At 37.9% G+C, this 19519-nt stretch overlaps 1 protein-coding gene and 1 pseudogene across 6 annotated transcripts in view; both read left to right on the top strand.

Moving 5' to 3' along the window:
• The window catches only part of ZNF112 (zinc finger protein 112), a 41004-nt gene that overhangs the window by 8905 nt on the left and 12580 nt on the right, over positions 1-19519 (top strand). For 2 of the 6 annotated variants that reach the window (XM_055311529.1, XM_055311531.1), the window contains 3 exons: positions 11034-11081; positions 14434-14560; positions 18035-18130. In XM_055311529.1, the coding sequence (XP_055167504.1) occupies positions 11067-11081; positions 14434-14560; positions 18035-18130 (238 nt within the window). In that variant the 5' untranslated portion in view covers positions 11034-11066. The other 4 variants (XM_055311528.1, XM_055311527.1, XM_055311530.1 and 1 more) reach the window with 4 other exon arrangements.
• On the top strand, positions 8964-9540 carry LOC129500762 (60S ribosomal protein L10a-like; annotated as a pseudogene).

Here is a 19519-nt window from a genome sequence, read left to right on the forward strand (position 1 = left end):
ATAAATGTCTTAGACATGAAATTTATGAATGGCCCTTTATCAATTCTTTACGCCCCCTTCTTGACATCCCAGGCTTACCTCTAATTTTAGGTCCTTCAGTTTGCTTCTGCAAGCAGAGAGAACTCCTACATAAGGGGGCTCCTTTCCCTCATGTACAGTTCAAGTAAAGATCAGGAACCTTTTGTAAAACTAAGAAAGTTTACTATGCAAATGTCTGATGGAATATTTCCCTGCTAGTGCAACTTTTGGAAGTTGCTTTCTCCATTGATTTAAACCTACGCATGCAATTAAAAAATGCAATGCAAAAAAAAAAAAAATCCCCACCAGAAAACAAGCTTTAAGTCCCACTGTTTGTAAGAACTTACAAAATTCAGCCCTTCTTACTTTCCAAGCCAATGGCAATAGGGAAATGTTCTCCTTGCATTTTCCCCTGTGTGCTCCACTCTCTCACCCTTCTCTGTGAGCATGGTTTCCACCCCTCCAAAGCAGCCAGGATTCATTTCTTCTCTAAACCACACCTCCATATTTCATATTGAAGAATTGTTGTAGCCTCTTCTCTCTATTTAGTAGGGTTTTTTTCTGTCAGTCTTCAGATTGATTTCTGGGATATTTAGGATGATTTGATAGTTACCTAGTTATATTTGTGGGACAAGGCAAGCCTAGGGTACTCTTACTCTGGCACCATCTTTCTGTCTCCTAACAATTATATTTAAACATTCAGTGCTAAATATTGTTGTAGGAGTTTTATATGAGTTAACATATTCAATCTTCAAGAGTTCCTTAGGGTCCAATGGATATTGTTAGTCCCATGTTAAAGATGAGAGAAGAGAGACAGGGTCAGCATAAGTAATTTATCCTGGGTTCACACACATAAGAGGCTGAACTGGGATTTCAATTTAGGTTTCAATCTGTTGTCTTAGTTCTGACTGTGTTTGGTATCAGGTTGAGAAGTCATGTTTTAGATTTTTGTAGATGGCCATAAAAGCTATGTATGTCAATGAGCTTTCAGTTTTTGATGATATTTTCAGTTGTCTGAAATTTAATTTTATTTTATTTAAAATCATATTTATAGTTCTAAGTGAAATAAGTCAGAGAAAGACAACACCATATGATTTACCTATATGTGGAATCTAGAAAACCAAAGCAAACAACAATAACAACAAAACAGAAACAGACTTGTAAATACAATGAACAAACTAAATTGGTGGTTGCCAGAGGGGAGGAAGTGGGTGCAATGGGTGAAATAGATGAAGAGAATTAAGAGGTACAAACTTTCTGTTATAAAATAAATAAGTCACGGGGATGAAAAGTACAGAATAGAGTCAATAATACTGCACTAAAAAAAAAATAATAATACTGCACTAATTTTGTGTGGTGACAGATGGTAACTAATCATAGGGAGAACTGCATAACATATAGAATTGTCAAATCATTGTGTCATACCTGAAATTAATATGTCAATTATACTTTAAAATAGGCTAAATCCTAGAAAGAAATTTGTAGTTCATATTCTGATTATAGAAATGATTATATATTGCATATTGTAGAGAATTAGGAAAATGCATGAAATATAAACAAATGATAATAGCAAATATTTTTAGACTCTTACAACTAGAGGCCATGTTTCCAATAGTTTACGTGTATTGATTTATTTCTCATAACAAATCTATTACCCCTACTTTACAGATGGGGAAACGGATTTTTAAAAAACAATTATTATATGGTAAAATTCATTTTTTTTTCTTTTTGGGATACAGTTTTATTAATTTTTTAAAAAGATTTTATTCATTTATTTATGAGAGACACAGAGAGAAACAGAGGCAGAGACACAGGCAGAGGGAGAAGCAGAGTCCACGCAGGGAACCCAACGTGGGACTCGACCCCTGGACCCCAGGATCACACTCCAAGCCAAAGGCAGGTGCTAAACGGCTGAGCCACCCAGGCATCCCAGTAGTACTACCATACTTCTACTTTTAGCTTGAATTTAAGAAACATCATCAAGTCCGTAGCTAAAGCTAGTTTCTAAAGCCATTCAGCATGATTGAGGTCAATTTTTCTCATTTAGAAATAATTCAGTCGCAGCTCTGAGATTTTTTTAAAAAGTCACAATAAGGGGATTCCTGGGTGGTGCAGCGGTTTAGCGCCTGCCTTTGGCCCAGGGCGCGATCCTGGAGACCCAGGATCGAGTCCCATGTCGGGCTCCCGGTGCATGGAGCCTGCTTCTTCCTCTGCCTGTGTCTCTGCCTCTCTCTCTCTCTCTCTCTCACTGTGTGCCTATCATAAATAAATAAAAATAAAAAAAATTTAAAAAAAAAGTCACAATAAAACTTTACTGCTGCTCAGCCATTGAACTGCTGTATGGTAAGGCGAGTTAGGATATTCAGTTTCTGTTTCTGACAAAATTCATTAAACTGATGATGGTTAAGTCTGTGAGACTAAATGAAGTTTACTGTTGACACTGCTGGTTCTGTAGCACATAATAGATTACAATATTTTCTGCAAAGTACCTGCTTTGAATAACAAAATAAATAACCATAGGCTTTAAACACTCGGGATCCCTGGGTGGCGCAGCGGTTTGGCGCCTGCCTTTGGCCCAGGGCGCGATCCTGGAGACCCGGGATCGAATCCCACGTCGGGCTCCCGGTGCATGGAGCCTGCTTCTCCCTCTGCCTGTGTCTCTGCCTCTCTCTCTCTCTGTGTGTGACTATCATAAATAAATAAAAGTTAAAAAAAAAAATTTAAACACATTTGTATAAGCTTTATAAATTTGTAATCAGTTTTAACACATCCTAGCTCCTTACACTTCAGGATTTACTGAATTAGGATTTTTTTCAACTTTAAAAATATTTTTACCTGTAATTGTTCCACACAGACTATTCCTAGAGGCTAATTATTTAGTCACTTTAAACTTGGCATTGATTCCTTGAATGAACAACTACTGAGGAATGTCAGTAATATATGCGGAATTATCAAGAGTGAAATAAAATTCATTGAATCATATTCTTTGTATTTTATCTATTTTTTAAGAAAGTCTCAGAAGGAGACAATATATTTTTTTAAAGATTTTATTTATTTATTTATTTATTTATTTATTTATTTATTCATTCATTCATTCATTCATTCATGAGAGACACACACACAGAGAGAGAGAGAGAGAGAGAGAGAGAGAGAGAGAGAGAGAGAGGCAGAGACACAGGCAGAGGGAGAAGGAGGCTCCATGCAGGGAGCCTGACCTGGAACTCCCCAGGTCTCCAGGATCAGGCCCTGGGCAGAAGGCGGCACTAAACTGCTGAGCCACCTGGGCTGCCCTATTCTTTGTATTTTAATTGACTATAATGTTTTAATTGTTTTCAACTCTTCAAGCAACTAATCTTGCCCCAAGTCTAATAATCTTAAACAAATTTGTTTTCTCTGGACACTTTTCTTTGGCTGCTATAATGAAACAAGATTTAATTAACTCATCATTGGTAAATTACCTTTCTTTGCTTAGGTCAGAAATAGAAGCTGAATGTCCTAAACTTACTTTGGTTGTAGCTTCATTTTCGTTACTTATTTTTTGTGAAGAAATTCTGCTCTGATGAGACATTTTATTTTAAATTTTCTAGTTTCTCTGACCAGTCCTTTACCATAAATTGAGGATACTTGTGATAAGTGCTTTACATGTTTTTTTTTTTTAGCATAGCGATGTTGTCACTGCATAATAAGGAAGAGGCTTTGTCATCTAATTTAGTAACAAAATATTTCATTTCCAATGTGCCTTAGAAGTGTATCATTTAGGGATCCCTGGGTGGCGCAGCGGTTTAGTGCCTGCCTTTGGCCCAGGGCGCGATCCTGGAGACCCGGGATCGAATCCCACGTCGGGCTCCCGGTGCATGGACCCTGCTTCTCCCTCTGCCTGTGTCTCTGCCTCTCTCTCTCTCACTGTGTGCCTATCATAAATAAATAAAACAAAAAAAATTTAAAAAAAAAAGTGTATCATTTATTTTTATTTATTTATTTATTTATTTATTTATTTATTTATTTATTTATTTATTATGATAGTCACAGAGAGAGAGAGAGAGAGAGAGAGAGAGAGAGAGAGAGGCAAAGACACAGGCAGAGGGAGAAGCAGGCTCCTAGCACCGGGAGCCTGATGTGGGATTCGATCCCGGGTCTCCAGGATCGCGCCCTGGGCCAAAGGCAGGCGCCCAACCGCTGCGCCACCCAGGGATCCCAGAAGTGTATCATTTAAAGTCTACTTTTCTCTTCTTGATTTGACAGGATGAGTATGTACTTGTAAAAAAAAAAAAAACAATTAAACGTTGTGTACAACAATACACACATGGTACTTGAGGTGCTGGTAATTCATAACAGAGTCATAGTGATTTGGATTGTGCTTAGCAACAGTACAAAGAAATGAGAGTGGCAGTACAGTCTCTGTTACAGCTATACAACTGCTGCTGTAGTATGAAAGCAGCCAGAAATAGACTTAAAGAAATGAACATAGCTTTGTTCCAGGAAAACTTATAGAATTTGTAGAATAATACCATTTGATCATTTACACATGCCATAAAATAATGATCTTTTTAAAAAGTTTTTCCAATCATTAAAAAATATCAGTGTTGGGGGGATCCCTGGGTGGCTCAGCGGTTTGGCGCCTGCCTTTGGCCCAGGGTGATCCTGGAGTCCCAGGATCGAGTCCCGCGTCGGGCTCCTGGCGTGGAGCCTGCTTCTCCGTCCTCCTGTGTCTCTGCCTCTCTCTTTCTCTCTCTACATCTATCATAAATAAATAAATAAATAAATAAATAAATAAATAAATAAATAGATCTTTAAAGAAAAATATCAGTGTTAGTCCATCACTAAGTATGGTAAAAAAAAACCAGTGTTAGCTCATAGCCTAAACAAAAACAAGCAGTAGGGCTGTATAGTGGCCACATTTAGCTAAACTTTTTATTTTCTCTTGTGTTCGTATGTTTTCAATTACATTGGTTTATGTCTTCTGTTTATGGGATTTATTGATTTCTATCCACTTTTTATTTTTTCCTTTTTTTCTATTTACTTTAGGTGTTTATTTGCCCTTTCCTAGTTAGCTTAAATTGATTTAAGACTCTTCTTTCCTAACACATGAATACATTTCTCTATAACATTTGCTTTACCTGTATTTCACACATTTTGATATGTTCTTTTTTCATTTTGATTCCATTCTAAGTATGTTCTAGTTTCTTTTGTGACTTTGGCCTTTTGGTTGCTTAGAAGTATGCTGTTAAATTTCCAAATTGAGGTTGTCCAGAAATCTTTTTGTTATTCATCTCTAGTTTATTTCTATTGTAGTTTGAGAAAATACTTTATAAGATTTCAAATTCTTATCGAATTAATTTTTTGGAAAATGTATCTGAAATTTAAAAATTTGTTTGATGGTCTCAATAGCAGAATCTGGAGATGACAAAGCAAAGAATCCACGAACTTGAAGATAAAGGAATATAAATACTTCAATCTGAGCAAGAGAGAGGAAAAAATATTGACAAAAAGAGCAAAGAATTAGAGCCTTGTGGGACAATATCAATTCTCATAATCATGTCATTAGAGTCTCAGGAGAGGAGGAGAGGAATATTTGTGTGGAAATACTGGCTGAAAACTCCCCAAATTTGGTGAGATACATACATTTACAGATTCAGGAAGCTTGGTGAATACCAAATACAAGAAGCTCAGAATCACTTCTGGATACATCATAAAGTTCTGAAAGGTACAGGTAAAAATTCTTGACTACAGCTAGAGAAAATAGTACATTATATGTGACAGAATGATGATTCAAATATCTACAGATTTCTCAGGAAAAATTATGGAGGCTAGAAGATGGAACAACATCTTTAAAGTACTTAAGTAAAGGAATTGCCATCTCAAAATTATATATACAGTGAAAGTTTCTTCTGCAAATGAAGGGGAAAATGTCACATCTGTGGTAAAAAAAAGAAGTGCTAAAAGAGGTTCTTTAGGCTGAATAGAAATGATACCAAATGGAAACTAGGAACTTAAGACATTGAAGAAAGAGTAACAGAAATATAAGTTTTTTGATAAATATAAAATACCATTTTTCTCCTTTTAAAAATCTACATGACTGTTTAAAGTGAAAATTAGAACTTTCTTTGGCTAGAGTGTGGTATATAGAGTAATATAACTATTACATCCAGGGGGAGGGTTAAGGGAAATACTTGATGATAAGGGTTTTGCAGTTTACTGGAAGTGGTAAAACAGTAAAACTAAGTGCACTGTGAAAGACTAGATGTGTATAGTGCAACCCTAAAGGAAAAAGATCCCAAGAGCTATAGCCAGAGGTTAATAGATAAAATGATTGGAATCCTAAAATCTTTTTTTTTTTTCCAATAACCCCAAAGAAGGGAGAAAATGGGTAACTGAAGAAGAAAATCGGGGGGAAAAATGCGGAAAAAATGGTAGACTTAAATCCAACCATATAAAAAATTACATTAAATGCTAATGGCCTAAATACATTAATTAAAGAGATTATAAAATTGGATAAAAAACAAGAACCAGGTATATAATGTTTTAAATAGCCTACCTTACATATAAAGACATAGATAGGTTAAAAGTTAAAGGAATTACCCCCAAAAAAAGGTATGCCATGGAAATACCAATCAAAAGAAAACTGGAATGGCTGTAGTAATATCAAAGTAGACTTCAGACCAAGGACTATTACCAGGAATAAAGAGGGACATTTACACCAAGGTATCAGTTCACCAAGTAGACATAACAATCCTAAATATGTATTCACAATATATCATAGCTTCAAACTACATGAAGAAAACTGGACAAAACCGAAAGAAGAAATGGAGAAACCACAATTTTGTATGGAGATTTCAGCACACTTCTCAGTAACTGATAGAACAAGCAGACTTGTTCAGTAAGAATACAAAAGACCTGAACAATACTATTAACATTTTCAGAAAACACCATGAAATAAATAGAATGCATATGATTTTCATGAGCTTCAATTTTGATCATTTCTGCTGACCTGTCTTTGAGTTCACTGGTGTTTCTGCTCTGTGTCTCCCACTCAGTTGCAGGTTTCTATGTAGTAGGGACTACATCAAGTTCTCAGTGTGCTTATTGCCAAATATAGGTATTGGCAGGGAGGAGTTATTCAATACCTGTTTGTTGTTGGTGTAGCTTTCCAATAGACGTTAAGGTAGGGGGACCTTCAGCTCAGTGAGGCTGTATTAAATTTTCTGAAAATGGAAAGGAACAAACAATATAAATATTTCTTGTTCTTTATCTCAATCAGATTGGATAGAATGCTGAAACCACCCACTTTTTACAGAATGATCAAAGGGTGATATACACCTATTGATAATTACGGACCTAAAATAAATATGCTTAGAAGCAAACTATAGCTTATGTGTGGCTTCTATATTTATTTCATGGTGACAGCAAGGTAATAGCAGCTAACATTTGTTGAGTGCTTATGAACTACACTGACTTTCTAACACTTGGATGCATTAACTCATTCCTCATAATAACTCTACTTCTATCTTCATTTTACAGATGAAGAAATAGAAGCATCAAGAGGTTAATTAACATGTAAAGTTTACCCTGCCAGTAAGCAGCAGAATCTTGATTGAAGTTTCGCAGCCTAATTCTATAGCCTAGGCTCTTGGCCCAAACATTCTGCTTCCATTAGACTGGCAAAGTGGGTTTTAGGAGTTGATATGGCTATAGTAAAGCCTGTTAAAAGGTATCCTAGAGCAGGGGACATGAAGTTGAGTGTAAAAAGCCAAGAGGATCTAGGACTCAGGTGGGCAAACTACTACCCATAGCTCATTTTTGTAAATCCTCTCTTCACATATAAAATCCTGGAAGCTTTCCTGTGAGATCAAGTGATTTACATAGCTGGAGTTTACAAGGGAGAACACACATAGAAGATTCCTCTATGGGTGGCTTCCTAAGAATCTAGACTTTATACTAAAGGCACTGGGCGGCCATGCACATGTTTTAACCAAGAAAGGAACAGAATCAGACTTTTACTCTTTACAAAATATTTTTCTAAAAAGATTTCTGTGGGATGACGAGTGTTTAAATGCCTATTTAACATGAATTGCTTTATATTTATGTTCTGAATTCATAAGTCCCTTGGATGATTAGTGATTCTTGTTGCTTGATAAACCTGATCAGACAAGTCTAAGCTGGAAGACTGCGTTCATGCCGAGTATGTGCCCGAAGAAACATGCACAACTCACAGTGCTGTTCTTATCCCTTAGAGACAACTCCTGGAGCACCTTATAATAGGGAGCTGTGGTGAGCTGGGAATCAGGGCCTGAATTCCAGGCCCTGCTCTGCTCCTTGCTTATGTGTTCTCCAGTCATTCCCTATACTCATTGAGAGGCTGAATAATGGTTGATTGCATAGGCTCAGCTTGCAAACTGCCTCTATTTCAAAATCTATGTTTGCAAGCCTCTCTGCAAACTGTAGTCAACCCGAGAGGAAGGGTTTCATTTTCATGAAAACGCTTGCTCCACTGGTACCAATTTATAGACCCTGAACTGGGGCCTGGGCATTGGTTTGGTATTGTTTCATTTTTAAAATTAACTTCCGGGGATCCCTGGGTGGCACAGCGGTTTAGCGCCTGCCTTTGGCCCAGGGCGTGATCCTGGAGACCCGGGATCGAATCCCACGTCGGGCTCCCAGTGCATGGAGCCTGCTTCTCCCTCTGCCTGTGTCTCTGCCTCTCTCTCTCTCTCTCTCTCTCTCTCTCTCTCTCTCTGTGTCTATCATAAATAAATAAATTAAAATTAAAATTAACTTCCCAGCAATAACCAGTGGGCTGGTAGATTGAGAACCACCATCCTAGTAATTAAGAACATGGACTCAGGGATGATAATGCTGGCTGCTCTGCTGACTGAATGGATAATCATGAATAAATAACTTAAAATCTCAATGCTTCAGCTTTTCCAGTTACTGCAACACATGGCAGCATGAACAATGAAGTCTCCTGCAACACCGCTTATCAAGAGATGTGGGAAGTCCTGAATGGCAACCAGCATAAGCACTGGAAGTTTTTGGAGACTGCAGAGCTGCGCCTCTCGGACAAATGCTTCTCAGACACCATCAGGCTTAAGTCAAGCCCTGCTGCAAATTCTCCATGTGTGATTTAGGGAACCAGCAGTACTGTGATGAGGCCAAGGCTGTGGATATTTCCCATATGGGCATTGAGGCACTGAAGACGCACCAAAAGTAAAAATTAGTCAAGAAATATGATGTCTTTATGGCTTCAGAATCTCTGATCGAGCAGATCCCATGAATTCTGGGCCCAAGCCTGAATAAGGCTGGCAAGTTCCCTTCCTTTCTGACCCGCAGTGAGAACATGGTGGCTAAAGTGGGTGAAGTGAAGTCTACAATTGAATTCCAGATGAAGAAGGTGCTGTGTCTGGCAGTAGCCATTGGCCACATGAAGATGACAGATGATTTCTGCATACCATTGCTCAAGAAAAATAGAACATCTGAGCTTTATACTTCAAGAGCATCTTGGGCAAGCCCCAGTGCCGGTACTAAGGCACAGCTTAATAAACTCTAGTGTTCTCATAACAAACAAACAAACAACCCAACTCAATGCTTCAGTAGTCTCAACAGTAAAAATTGTCTCAATCCTTTGAGTTGTTGTGAAGATTACATGAGGCAACTTCTCTAAAGCATGTATTTTGGTTCTTCTCACCACCTTTTCAGCTGCTTCTTTGCCCCAGGCACCCTCTGTTTGAGTACCTGTTGAATTTAGAGTGGCTAATACGGCTCTGTCTCCTCCAGGGCCTCATTTTCTTCATTGAGCCCATCTAACTCTCTCCCTTATCCAGTCTAGGTTTGGGGACCCTTTCCATGTTCCCCCAAAGGACCCTGTTTAAACTCTAATTTAAGTGTGTAATAGCTAATTTACTAATCGATCTCCCACAGGTGTGAGCAATTAGAGACCTGGGCACTATATCCCTTTTAGAAGGTGATCTATAAATATTGGGTAAGTGGAAGAAAACAACTCTTTCACTGCTAACTACAAAGCCAAGTCAATGCTTGTTCTTGGTAATTATGCATACATTCTGTGGATTCTTCAGCTGTGGTATATGTGGGCAGGGACCTGGAAGCAGATGGGTACCCTACTGGAGGGGCAGAAAACCTGTCAGATAGTATGAAAAGGTTCAATCTTATTCACAGCCTACGGCCAGCCCTTTTTTTGAGTTCTTTCTCTTCCACAAATGATCTTGAAGCTGCTTGAAAAAAGTAAATCGCAGTAAATACCTATTGAAAACAATAAATAATCTTGCCCAAGAAATTCAACTCCGAAAAAAAAGAAAAAAGAAATTCAACTCCTGGTCCCCAAGTCCTCGCAAGCATCAAGCACTGAGCCAGTGCTTTCCATAGATATGAGAAATATAGTGGCGTCACTGGCTTCTTTAATCTTTCATTATATCCCTGTGGGAAGAGGAATGTGCTATCTGAGCCTCTTCTGGCTTCAAGAAGAATATGGGGACAGATGGCTGTATTATGATCCTAATGCTTCAGATTACACAAATGAAGTCTAGAGAGGTTACTAAATTAACCATGGTTAAATATATGTATATATTATGTATTTTGTGTGCTACCTTATATATTATATGTCCTATGCATATTACATATGTTTTCTGTAGCAATGCCAATATAGAGCAAATGTACAGCCAGTACACAACAGTGCCAGGTTTTGAAACTGAATTCTATGCCCAGAGTCCACTTTTAACCAGTACATTCCACTGCCTTTCCGTTTCCACATTTTCCAGTGTCAGTGAGTTCTTAGGAGCAGAGAGGTATGTGAGGAGTGCTGAGTATCACTGCAGACTGTCCTATGCATGTGGGCACCCTGCCAGGATAACCTCCTGGTAGCTGGAATACAGCTCATGCTCTGCCTGCCAAGGGGTGTGTGGCAGTATCTGCTCGGGCAAGGGACACTTTTTTCTATTTTGCATAAAAATACATTTCACTTTCTCTCATGGCTTCTTTCTTATTGCTTCGTTTTGCTTTCTCAGGTCTTGGCCTTTCCCTGGGAAAAGGAGGAGAAAATGATCAAGTTCCAGGTGAGCTGGATTTTTTTTTTTTTAAGATTTTATTTATTTATGCATGAGAGACACGACATGGGGCTCAATCCCAAAACCGTGAGATCATGACCTGAGCCCAAACCAAGAGTTGGATGCTCAACTAACTGAGCACCCAGGTACCCACAAAAAGCAAGAGAAAGAGAGAGAGGCAGAGGGAGAAGCAGGCTTCACGCAGGGAGCCTGATGCGGGACTCAATCCCATGACCCCAGGATCACACCCTGGGCTGAAGGCAGGTGCTAAACTGCTGAGCCACCCAGGGATCTCAGTGAGCTGGATTTTTACTTCTGTCACTGAACGTTTTATTTCACTTCTCAGGTGGATACGTTTCTTTCTCTTCCTTGCCAAGAATAAAGAATTATAGCAGATGTTTAATGCCATTTATATGCCATTCTCTTTGTTCTTTTTAAAAAGCTTTTTCCTTTCAGTTTTTGTCTGTCATTTTATTTTTACTAAAAATAATGTAAAAGAGAAGAGAAATTTTTTATTTATTTTTTTAAATTTTATTTAAATTCAATTTGCCAACATATAGTATAATACCCATTGAAAGTTTTTAAATAGGGATGCCTGGCTGGCTCAGTCAGTGGAGCATGTCACTTGATCTCAGGGTTATGAGTTCAAGCCCCACTTTGGGTGTAAGATTATTTAAATATAAAATCTTTAAAAAAAATTTAAAAAATGAAAAAGTCCATATGTTACTGTGCTTATGAATTTCTTATTTTTCCATAGTCATTTTATATGCATTATTATATGCAATAATAGATATAATCTTGAACTTTTTTCATTTAAATTACAGCACTTAATTTTTGTCATCTAATATTTCAGTGAGCTGCTGTACCCCTCCATCTTTAACTATTCCCCATTTACAAATTTTGTTTTTGATGACTCTCACAGTTTTATGCAGAAGTATCAGTTTTTACTACCTATAACCTTTATTTAAAAGCAATTTTTAAAAAGATGTATTTATTTGAGAGAAAGAGTGGAGGGCGGGGGTGGGTAGGAGAGAGAGAGAGAGAGAGAGAGAGAGAGAAAGAGAGAATATCTCAAGCAGACTCCCTGCTGAGTGTGGACCCCGACATGGGGCTCAATCCCAAAACCCTGAGATCATGACCTGAGCCCAAACCAAGAGTTGGATGCTCAACTGACTGAGCACCCAGGTACCCACAAAAAGCAATTCTGAGAGAATTCTAATAATTTGTTGTAGGTACTCAAAACTAAAAACAAAACAAAACAAAAAAACAAAAAACCCCTTTTTCTCCTAAATGATGCCTCAGGTACTTTACAAAAAGAATACCTAAAAGATGGTTTTATGTAACAGGATCTTACTGAAGCTGAACTCAGAAAAAAATTGTGGGATGTTTTCACACAAAAAGAACTAGATTTTTTTTTCCCTGAAGCTTTCTTTGTGTGTATCTGTGTATGTTTCTGTACTTCTGTGTGTTTGACCCTTCATGTATTAATTTCTTTTATTAGAGCAATGCAGGCCTTTGTTAAAAAATTGTAGTTATGAAAAAAATTGTAGTTATGCTATAGGACATGCAAGCACTTTCCATCTGTCACTTTATTCACTGCTACAAGGGGGAGTTAGAATAATCTGCACTGTTAACATGAAGGTAAGAGGTTCATGGAAGTTTTAGTCCTGCTCAAGTTCCTACAGCAGACAAGTGTCTAGCCAACTCCATTTCCCTTCTGGATAAAGAGTATAAGGAAAGAGGTTAACTGGAGTAAAGAGAAGCAAAACAAAATCCAAAACCAAACCAGAGTTTTCATTCAGAGACCAAGGCCTGAGATTGTGCCATTTGGAGCTCCAGCCAGAACAAATAGAACATTGGACAGGTCTTTATACAAAACACTTATATTTCCCAGGGTACCTGGGTGGCTCAGTGGTTGAGCATTTGCTTTTGGTGTAGGTTGTGATCCCAGGGTCCTGGTCCCACATCAGGCTCCCCGCAGGGAGTCTGCTTCTCCCTCTGCCTATGTCTTTGCCTCTCTCTCCATGTCTCTCTTGAATAAATAAAATTCTTTAAAAAAAGAAAACATTTGCATTTCCCCCTCCTTTTAGGAGACAAATGACCAAATAGAATGAAAAATATTTGCAACATATTTGGAAGGAAAGGACTTAATGTCTCCAAAATGAATATTTTGAATACAACAAGAACAAGAAATGACCAGCAAATACATGAAAAGGGAATGATCTTCATTACTAATCAACTATGAAAATTTTTCTAAATAACTTTTTTCACTTCTGAGATTATCAGAGATTTTTTTTTTAAGTATTCATATCTGGTGTTGGCCAGAGTATAGTGGTTTAGGGCTTTATACTTGGAAGAAGAATAAGCTGGAAAAATCTTTTTTGGAGGAAACACCTATCACGAATTCAAAACGCTAAAGGTTGTCATTTAGCATTACCATTTCTACTTTTAGAATTTATTTTAAGGAGATACTCCAGGGTCTGTGTGAAAGGATTTTTTGTTGTGACATCATTTATGATAGATAATCTAAAACTAAGTAAGTGAACATTATTTGGGTGAGTTAATCATAATCCTAAATCATTGACTTACTATATAGCGCTGTAGTGGGAAGACAGACATGATCACAATAATAATCATAATAGCTAACATTTATTGGGGACTCTGTGCCAGGCACTGCTCCAGAGTGCTTTGCTTATAGTCACTCATGTTATTATCAGTACCCTATGGTATAGGTAGCAGCGTGCAGAGGAGAAAATGAAGAACTTATCCAAGGTCACTTGGCTAGCACGAGGCAGAGCATTCCAGTGTGAATACAGGTGGTCAGGCTCTAGAGCTGTGCCCACACAACACCGTAAACGCTGTGCACTCTGGATGGGGCATAGAGGATGAACTACATACTTCAACAGCAAGGGTGATCAATAGCCTATAAGTTTGGCGCATTTAATAAGTGGAATGTATGTGTGTATGTAAAAGAGAGAACAGAGACTCCATCACACACTACTAGATCTGAAGCTTTGCTGGGGGCAAATGACGTTTTTTTGTTTTTTTTGCAAATGACGTTTTTAATAAAATTTAAAATATTAGTAGCTCATGAAGCAGCAGAATTCCAGGAACTTACCTCTAGGAATACTAACAACAAGCAGCTATCAATTTGTTGGTTTGTTTGTTTGGCAGTAAAATAATGTGCAAGGATTTCTTTTCTTGCAGTCCTTTTGGTAGATGGAATGAGTGGTATAGAAGGGCAAGTAGAAAGTAGCTACTTTGATTGGGTCTCCCAAATTCTAGGACTGCTTCCCGTCCTTGACACTTTCTTAGTGTTGCCTTTCTTTCAAAAGCATTCTGTGTGTGCTTGGTGTTGTAGGAGCCAGTGATGTTTAAGGATGTGGCTGTGGTCTTCAGCGAAGAGGAGCTGGGGCTGCTGGACTCCACCCAGAGGAAGCTGTACCGAGATGTGATGCTGGAGAATTTCAGGAACCTGGTCTCTGTGGGTGAGGACCAAGCACTTAGTGATTGCATGTCAGCCCCCTGCAATGTCTGAGGTGTTTAAGCTCCAAGACTCTTGAAATCATCCCCTGAGCTTGGGCAAATAAGAGTCCTCATAATCCCTGTACAACACAGATAAGATGTTTCTATCCTTCCAACTATGTAACTGGGCAAATTGTGGTCCAGCCCTATCACTTGTCAGGAAGTCAATTTAGTGAGTTGCTCCAGCTTTCTTTTTAGAGTGCTAGTAACAATAACTGTTTTATTAACTTGATTTTGCAGAGGTATTTTGTTTTTTGCATTAACAGTGTATTTGTAAATAACTTAACTTACAAAATATTTGCAAAAGTAAAGAATAAGAACACCTCAATAGCTTTTACATGGATTCACCTATAGTAGCATTTTACCCCATTAATATTTTTATTTACATACACATTCTTTCTTTCTCCATATATATTTGTGCATATATATGAAAACATATGTATATTCCTAATATTTTTTGTGAACCATTTGAGAGTAATTTACATACACCATGGCCCTTATCTCTAAAGACTTCAATGTATATGCAGAGTTTGGGAGTCCCCAAGACTGCTCTTACTCCAACACCAATTGTAGTAAGCTCAGGGGTCCCCAAGACAACTCACTAGGAGGTTTCTCAGAAGGCACTGAAAGCTGTTATACTCATGGTTACACTTTATTACATGAAAATGATACAAGTTAAAATCAGCCAGGAGAAGAGGCACTTGGGGCAGCATCAGGGGATTTCCAGCACCATCTTCTAATTGTCTCTCCCAGAGGAGTCATAGGCAGCGCTAACTCTTCCCAGCAGTGATGGGTCACAGTACACAAGGAGTATTGCCAACAAGAGAGGCTCACACAAGCTTTGGTGTCCAGCACTTTTATTGTGGTTTGGCCATGTAGATATGGTTGGATACCTGTGTGGCTAACCTTAGTTTCCAGCCCCCCTGGAAATGAAGCTGATAGCAGGTGGCCCAAAGGCCCCACCATAAATCACATTGGTAACCAATCTGATGTAGTCCAAAGCCTCCACATGAGAAAGACACTCTTCCCGGACAGAGAATCCCAAGGACTTAGAGATCGCTTCCTAAGAGCTGAGGCCAAAGACCAGACCTCTCTTTGAGCAGCTTAATTCTTCACTGAATGGTATATTTTGTAGAAATAGGAATATTCTCTTACATATTCCCAGTATAAATATAATACTTTTATCCAGTCTTTCATTTATGCTCTGCTTTTATCAGTAGAGCCAGTTATATTCCTAAAAGCATATTTTTCTTTCTCCAGAGTAAGGCCTAGTCTTCAGTCTACTGTAGCTGTCATGTCTCTAGCTTCCTTTAATTTGGAACATTTCCACAGCAATTTCTTTGTCTCTTATGAAAGTGACCTTTTAGAAAAATACTGTTATTTCTATCCTCTTCCACCCCCATATTTCATGTAGCATTCCTAATACTTCCTTATAATTAGGTTCAGATGATCCATTCTGGCTGGAACTCTGCATTGATAGACCTTTTGAGAATATGACATCTAGAGAGGTCTGCCATCTGTTCCTCATTGGTGGTGCTAATTTTGATCATGCAGTCAAGATGTCCAATTTCTCCACTACAGAATTATTGCTTTGTTTCTCTTGCAATCATAGGGCAACATTTTTTAAGACCACACAAATATTTCTGTGTAGATATCGCATCCAGTGATGATTCTTCCCTTATCCATTTGGTCTTTACCATGATCGTTACAAAATGATTTTCTGACTTAGTACCTCCTTCACAGTTAGCAGTCAGCTCTTGGCATTCTACAGTAAGCAAGAGCCCCCCACACTTTAATCTTTTAGTTACTTATTTATAGAGACTTGTGAATTCTTTTTTTAAAATGGTTTATAATATTGCCATAATTGTTTTGGTGCTCAAATTGTTCCAAATTCAACCTTTTGTAATATGCCCCCACCACTTTTTTGAGCACTTCCTTACTTTATGGCATAAGTGCTGTTGTGTGTTCATATTTCACTTTATATCCCAGCTCTGGAATCATCCATCTCTTGGAGAATGGTATTTAACAACAAGGTCTGAATGCTAGATATTGTCACTGCCACTGTAGTGGCTTTGTTTCTTGGTCTCGGGGATAGAGCAGGTAGGTAAGAATATGTATGTGTGCATATATTCACAAACATATACTTACATACATGTGAGTAGATGTTCAATTTTATTAAACATACGGGAGATGTTAAGTAAAATTATACTGAAATACCATTTCTCCCACATGAGATTACCAAAAATTCAAACACTTAACACTGTACTTTTTTGGGCATAGCTGTGGGAAATAAAGCACTCTCATGCACTGAAAGTAGGAAAGCAAAACAAAACAGTCCTGAAGGAGGGGAATTTGACAATTATCCAGCAGTGTTCCCAGCAATTCTTCTAGGAATTTTCCCTAAAGACAGCAAAGTGCAAAAGAGCATTAATAGTATATTACAATTCATGTAAGTAAGAAGGGGAAATGAGGAAACCTACATACATCTGCTTGTCTTTATAAGAAGAAACCCAAGAAGGATTAATCAGAAATTCATGAAGTTAGTCTCATACAGTGGTAAGGTAGGAGTGTGGAAGATGTGTCACACTCCTTTCAGTATGCTTTTCTGCCTGGTTGGGACTTTTTGAAAATACATTAGCTCAGTGCATTTTAAAAACTAAAGAAGAAAAAGGTAAGATGGGTAAATGAGTGATGGGCATTAAGGAGGATACTTGTAATGAGCACTGAGTGTTATATGCATCTGATGAATCACTAAATTCTACACCTGAAGCTAATACTACACCATATGTTAGCTAACTAGAATTTAAACAAAATCTTGAAAGAAAAAAAAGAAAAAAGTAAGAATGCAAAGGTATGATAATCTAAAACTAAAAGAAAAATGAAGCAAATTAAATTAGTTATATTTGAAACTAATACCATAACCACCCTGAAGAAAGAAAAGAAAGAAAGAACTCTGGAAATAGCTAAGGAACACAGCATGTAACTATATCCTCTAAGTGTTAGGTATAGTGGGAGGGGGATGAAGAAACAAATTGCAATCCTGAACAATTTTTAGTGGATTTGCTCATCGTAGTGATATGGAAGAAGCCATCATGAAACTATTTTAGATGTATTACAGGTGCCACAGCAATTTAATGGAGAAACTATAGTCTTTTCAACAGAGGGTGCTAAAACGTTGGACTTTTGTATGCAGGAATCTATACCCATGCCTCACATCTCACTAAGAAATTGACTCTTAAGTGGATAATAGACTTAATGGAAGATGGAAAAGTGTGAAACTTCTAAAAGGAAACAGAAGAAGATCTTCATGACCATGGGTTAGGCAAACAGTTCTTAGGCACCAACAGCATGATTCAGAAAAGGAAAAAAAAAAAAAAAAAAGGATCAATTGGACTTCATCAAAACTTAAAACTTTTGCTCTCCTTGCTTTTCTACAGGGAATCAGTTCTACAAACCAGAGCTTATATTCCAACTGGAGAGGGAAGAAAAGCTTTTGATGATGGAGACAGAAACCCAGAGAGATGGATATATAGGTAAGAACTGTCCCATGGTAACTTCTCATAAGATGTGAGTCAGAACATGTCAGGCCTTAGGGTGTCTGTCCCCTCAACCTCCTCTGGCTTTCCATATTTACCTGTAATTGTTTATTTCCATCCATTCATTCAGTTCTGCAGTGCCCCATTGCTGCCCATCAGACCCATCATGATGATGCTTCTGCTTCAGGTTACTTGCTTTTTTTCTCTTTGCCTTCAATGAATGAATTCATTAATAGATGCACGGTCCTCACTGTCTTCAGTCCTCTGGCACAGCTAGTAGGCATAGAATAAATCTGCACAGTTGAAGGATGCTCTAGAATGCTGTTTTCTGATGGAGGCCTGTCCTAATTCTAATTGTGTAGGTGTCCTTGAGTATAGGTAGCCAGTCACTAAAGTCAGTATCAGAAGTGATCAATGCCAGCATCATAACTGGTCCTTCCCATGCAGCAGTTCCAACTGAGATACTCTTCTATTAACTTCCTTAGTCAAATACCCAGCTCTTTATCTTTCCATTCTGTCCTTTCTTTTCATCCTCTTATCCTCTATCACCTTTAAGAGTCCCTTGACCTAGCTACAGTTTTCTTAAAATTCTTATTCAATTTCTTTAAACTTAAAAAAAAAAAAGGGAACACCAAAACTATCAGTTCAACTATTTTTCTCACCCCTAACCCTCTCCTCTTGAAACCATCAGTCTGTTCTCTGTATCTGTAAGCTGGGTATCTTATTGTTGTATTTTAACCTACATATAAAAGAGATCATACTGTGTTTGTCTTTCTCTGACTTGTTTCACTTAGCATAATGCCCTCGAAGTCTATCCATGTTGTTGCAAATGGCATGATTTCATTTTGTCTTGTGGCCAAGTAATACTACACCATCTCTCTCTCTCTCTCTCTCTCTCTCTCTCTCTATCTATCTCCATTCATCTATTGATGGACACTTAGGTTGTTTCCATCTTCACTATAATGAAGTAAATAATGCTGCAATGAACATGGGGTATGTATATCTTTTCAAATTAGTGTTTTCATTTTCTTCAGATAAGTACTGAGAAGTGGGATTACTAGATCATATGATAGTTCTTTTTTAAAATTTTTTGAGAAACTCCATACTGTTTTCTGTAATGGTTGCACAAATTTCCATTCCCACCAACAGTGTGTGAGGATTCCCTTTACTCTGCATCCTGGCCAACACCTTTTCTCTTGCATCTTTTTGATACTGGCCATTGTAACAAGTATGAGATGGTATCTCATTATGGTTTTGATTTTGCATTTCCCTGATTATGAGTGATGTTGAATATCTTTTCATGTCTGTTGGCCATATGTATGTCTTTTTTTGAAAAATGTCTATTCAGATCTTCCGCCCATTTTCTAATTGAATTGTTTGGGGCTT

Source organism: Nyctereutes procyonoides, unplaced genomic scaffold, assembly GCF_905146905.1.
Source record: "Nyctereutes procyonoides isolate TBG_1078 unplaced genomic scaffold, NYPRO_anot_genome, whole genome shotgun sequence".
NCBI classification, from domain to species: domain Eukaryota; kingdom Metazoa; phylum Chordata; class Mammalia; order Carnivora; family Canidae; genus Nyctereutes; species Nyctereutes procyonoides.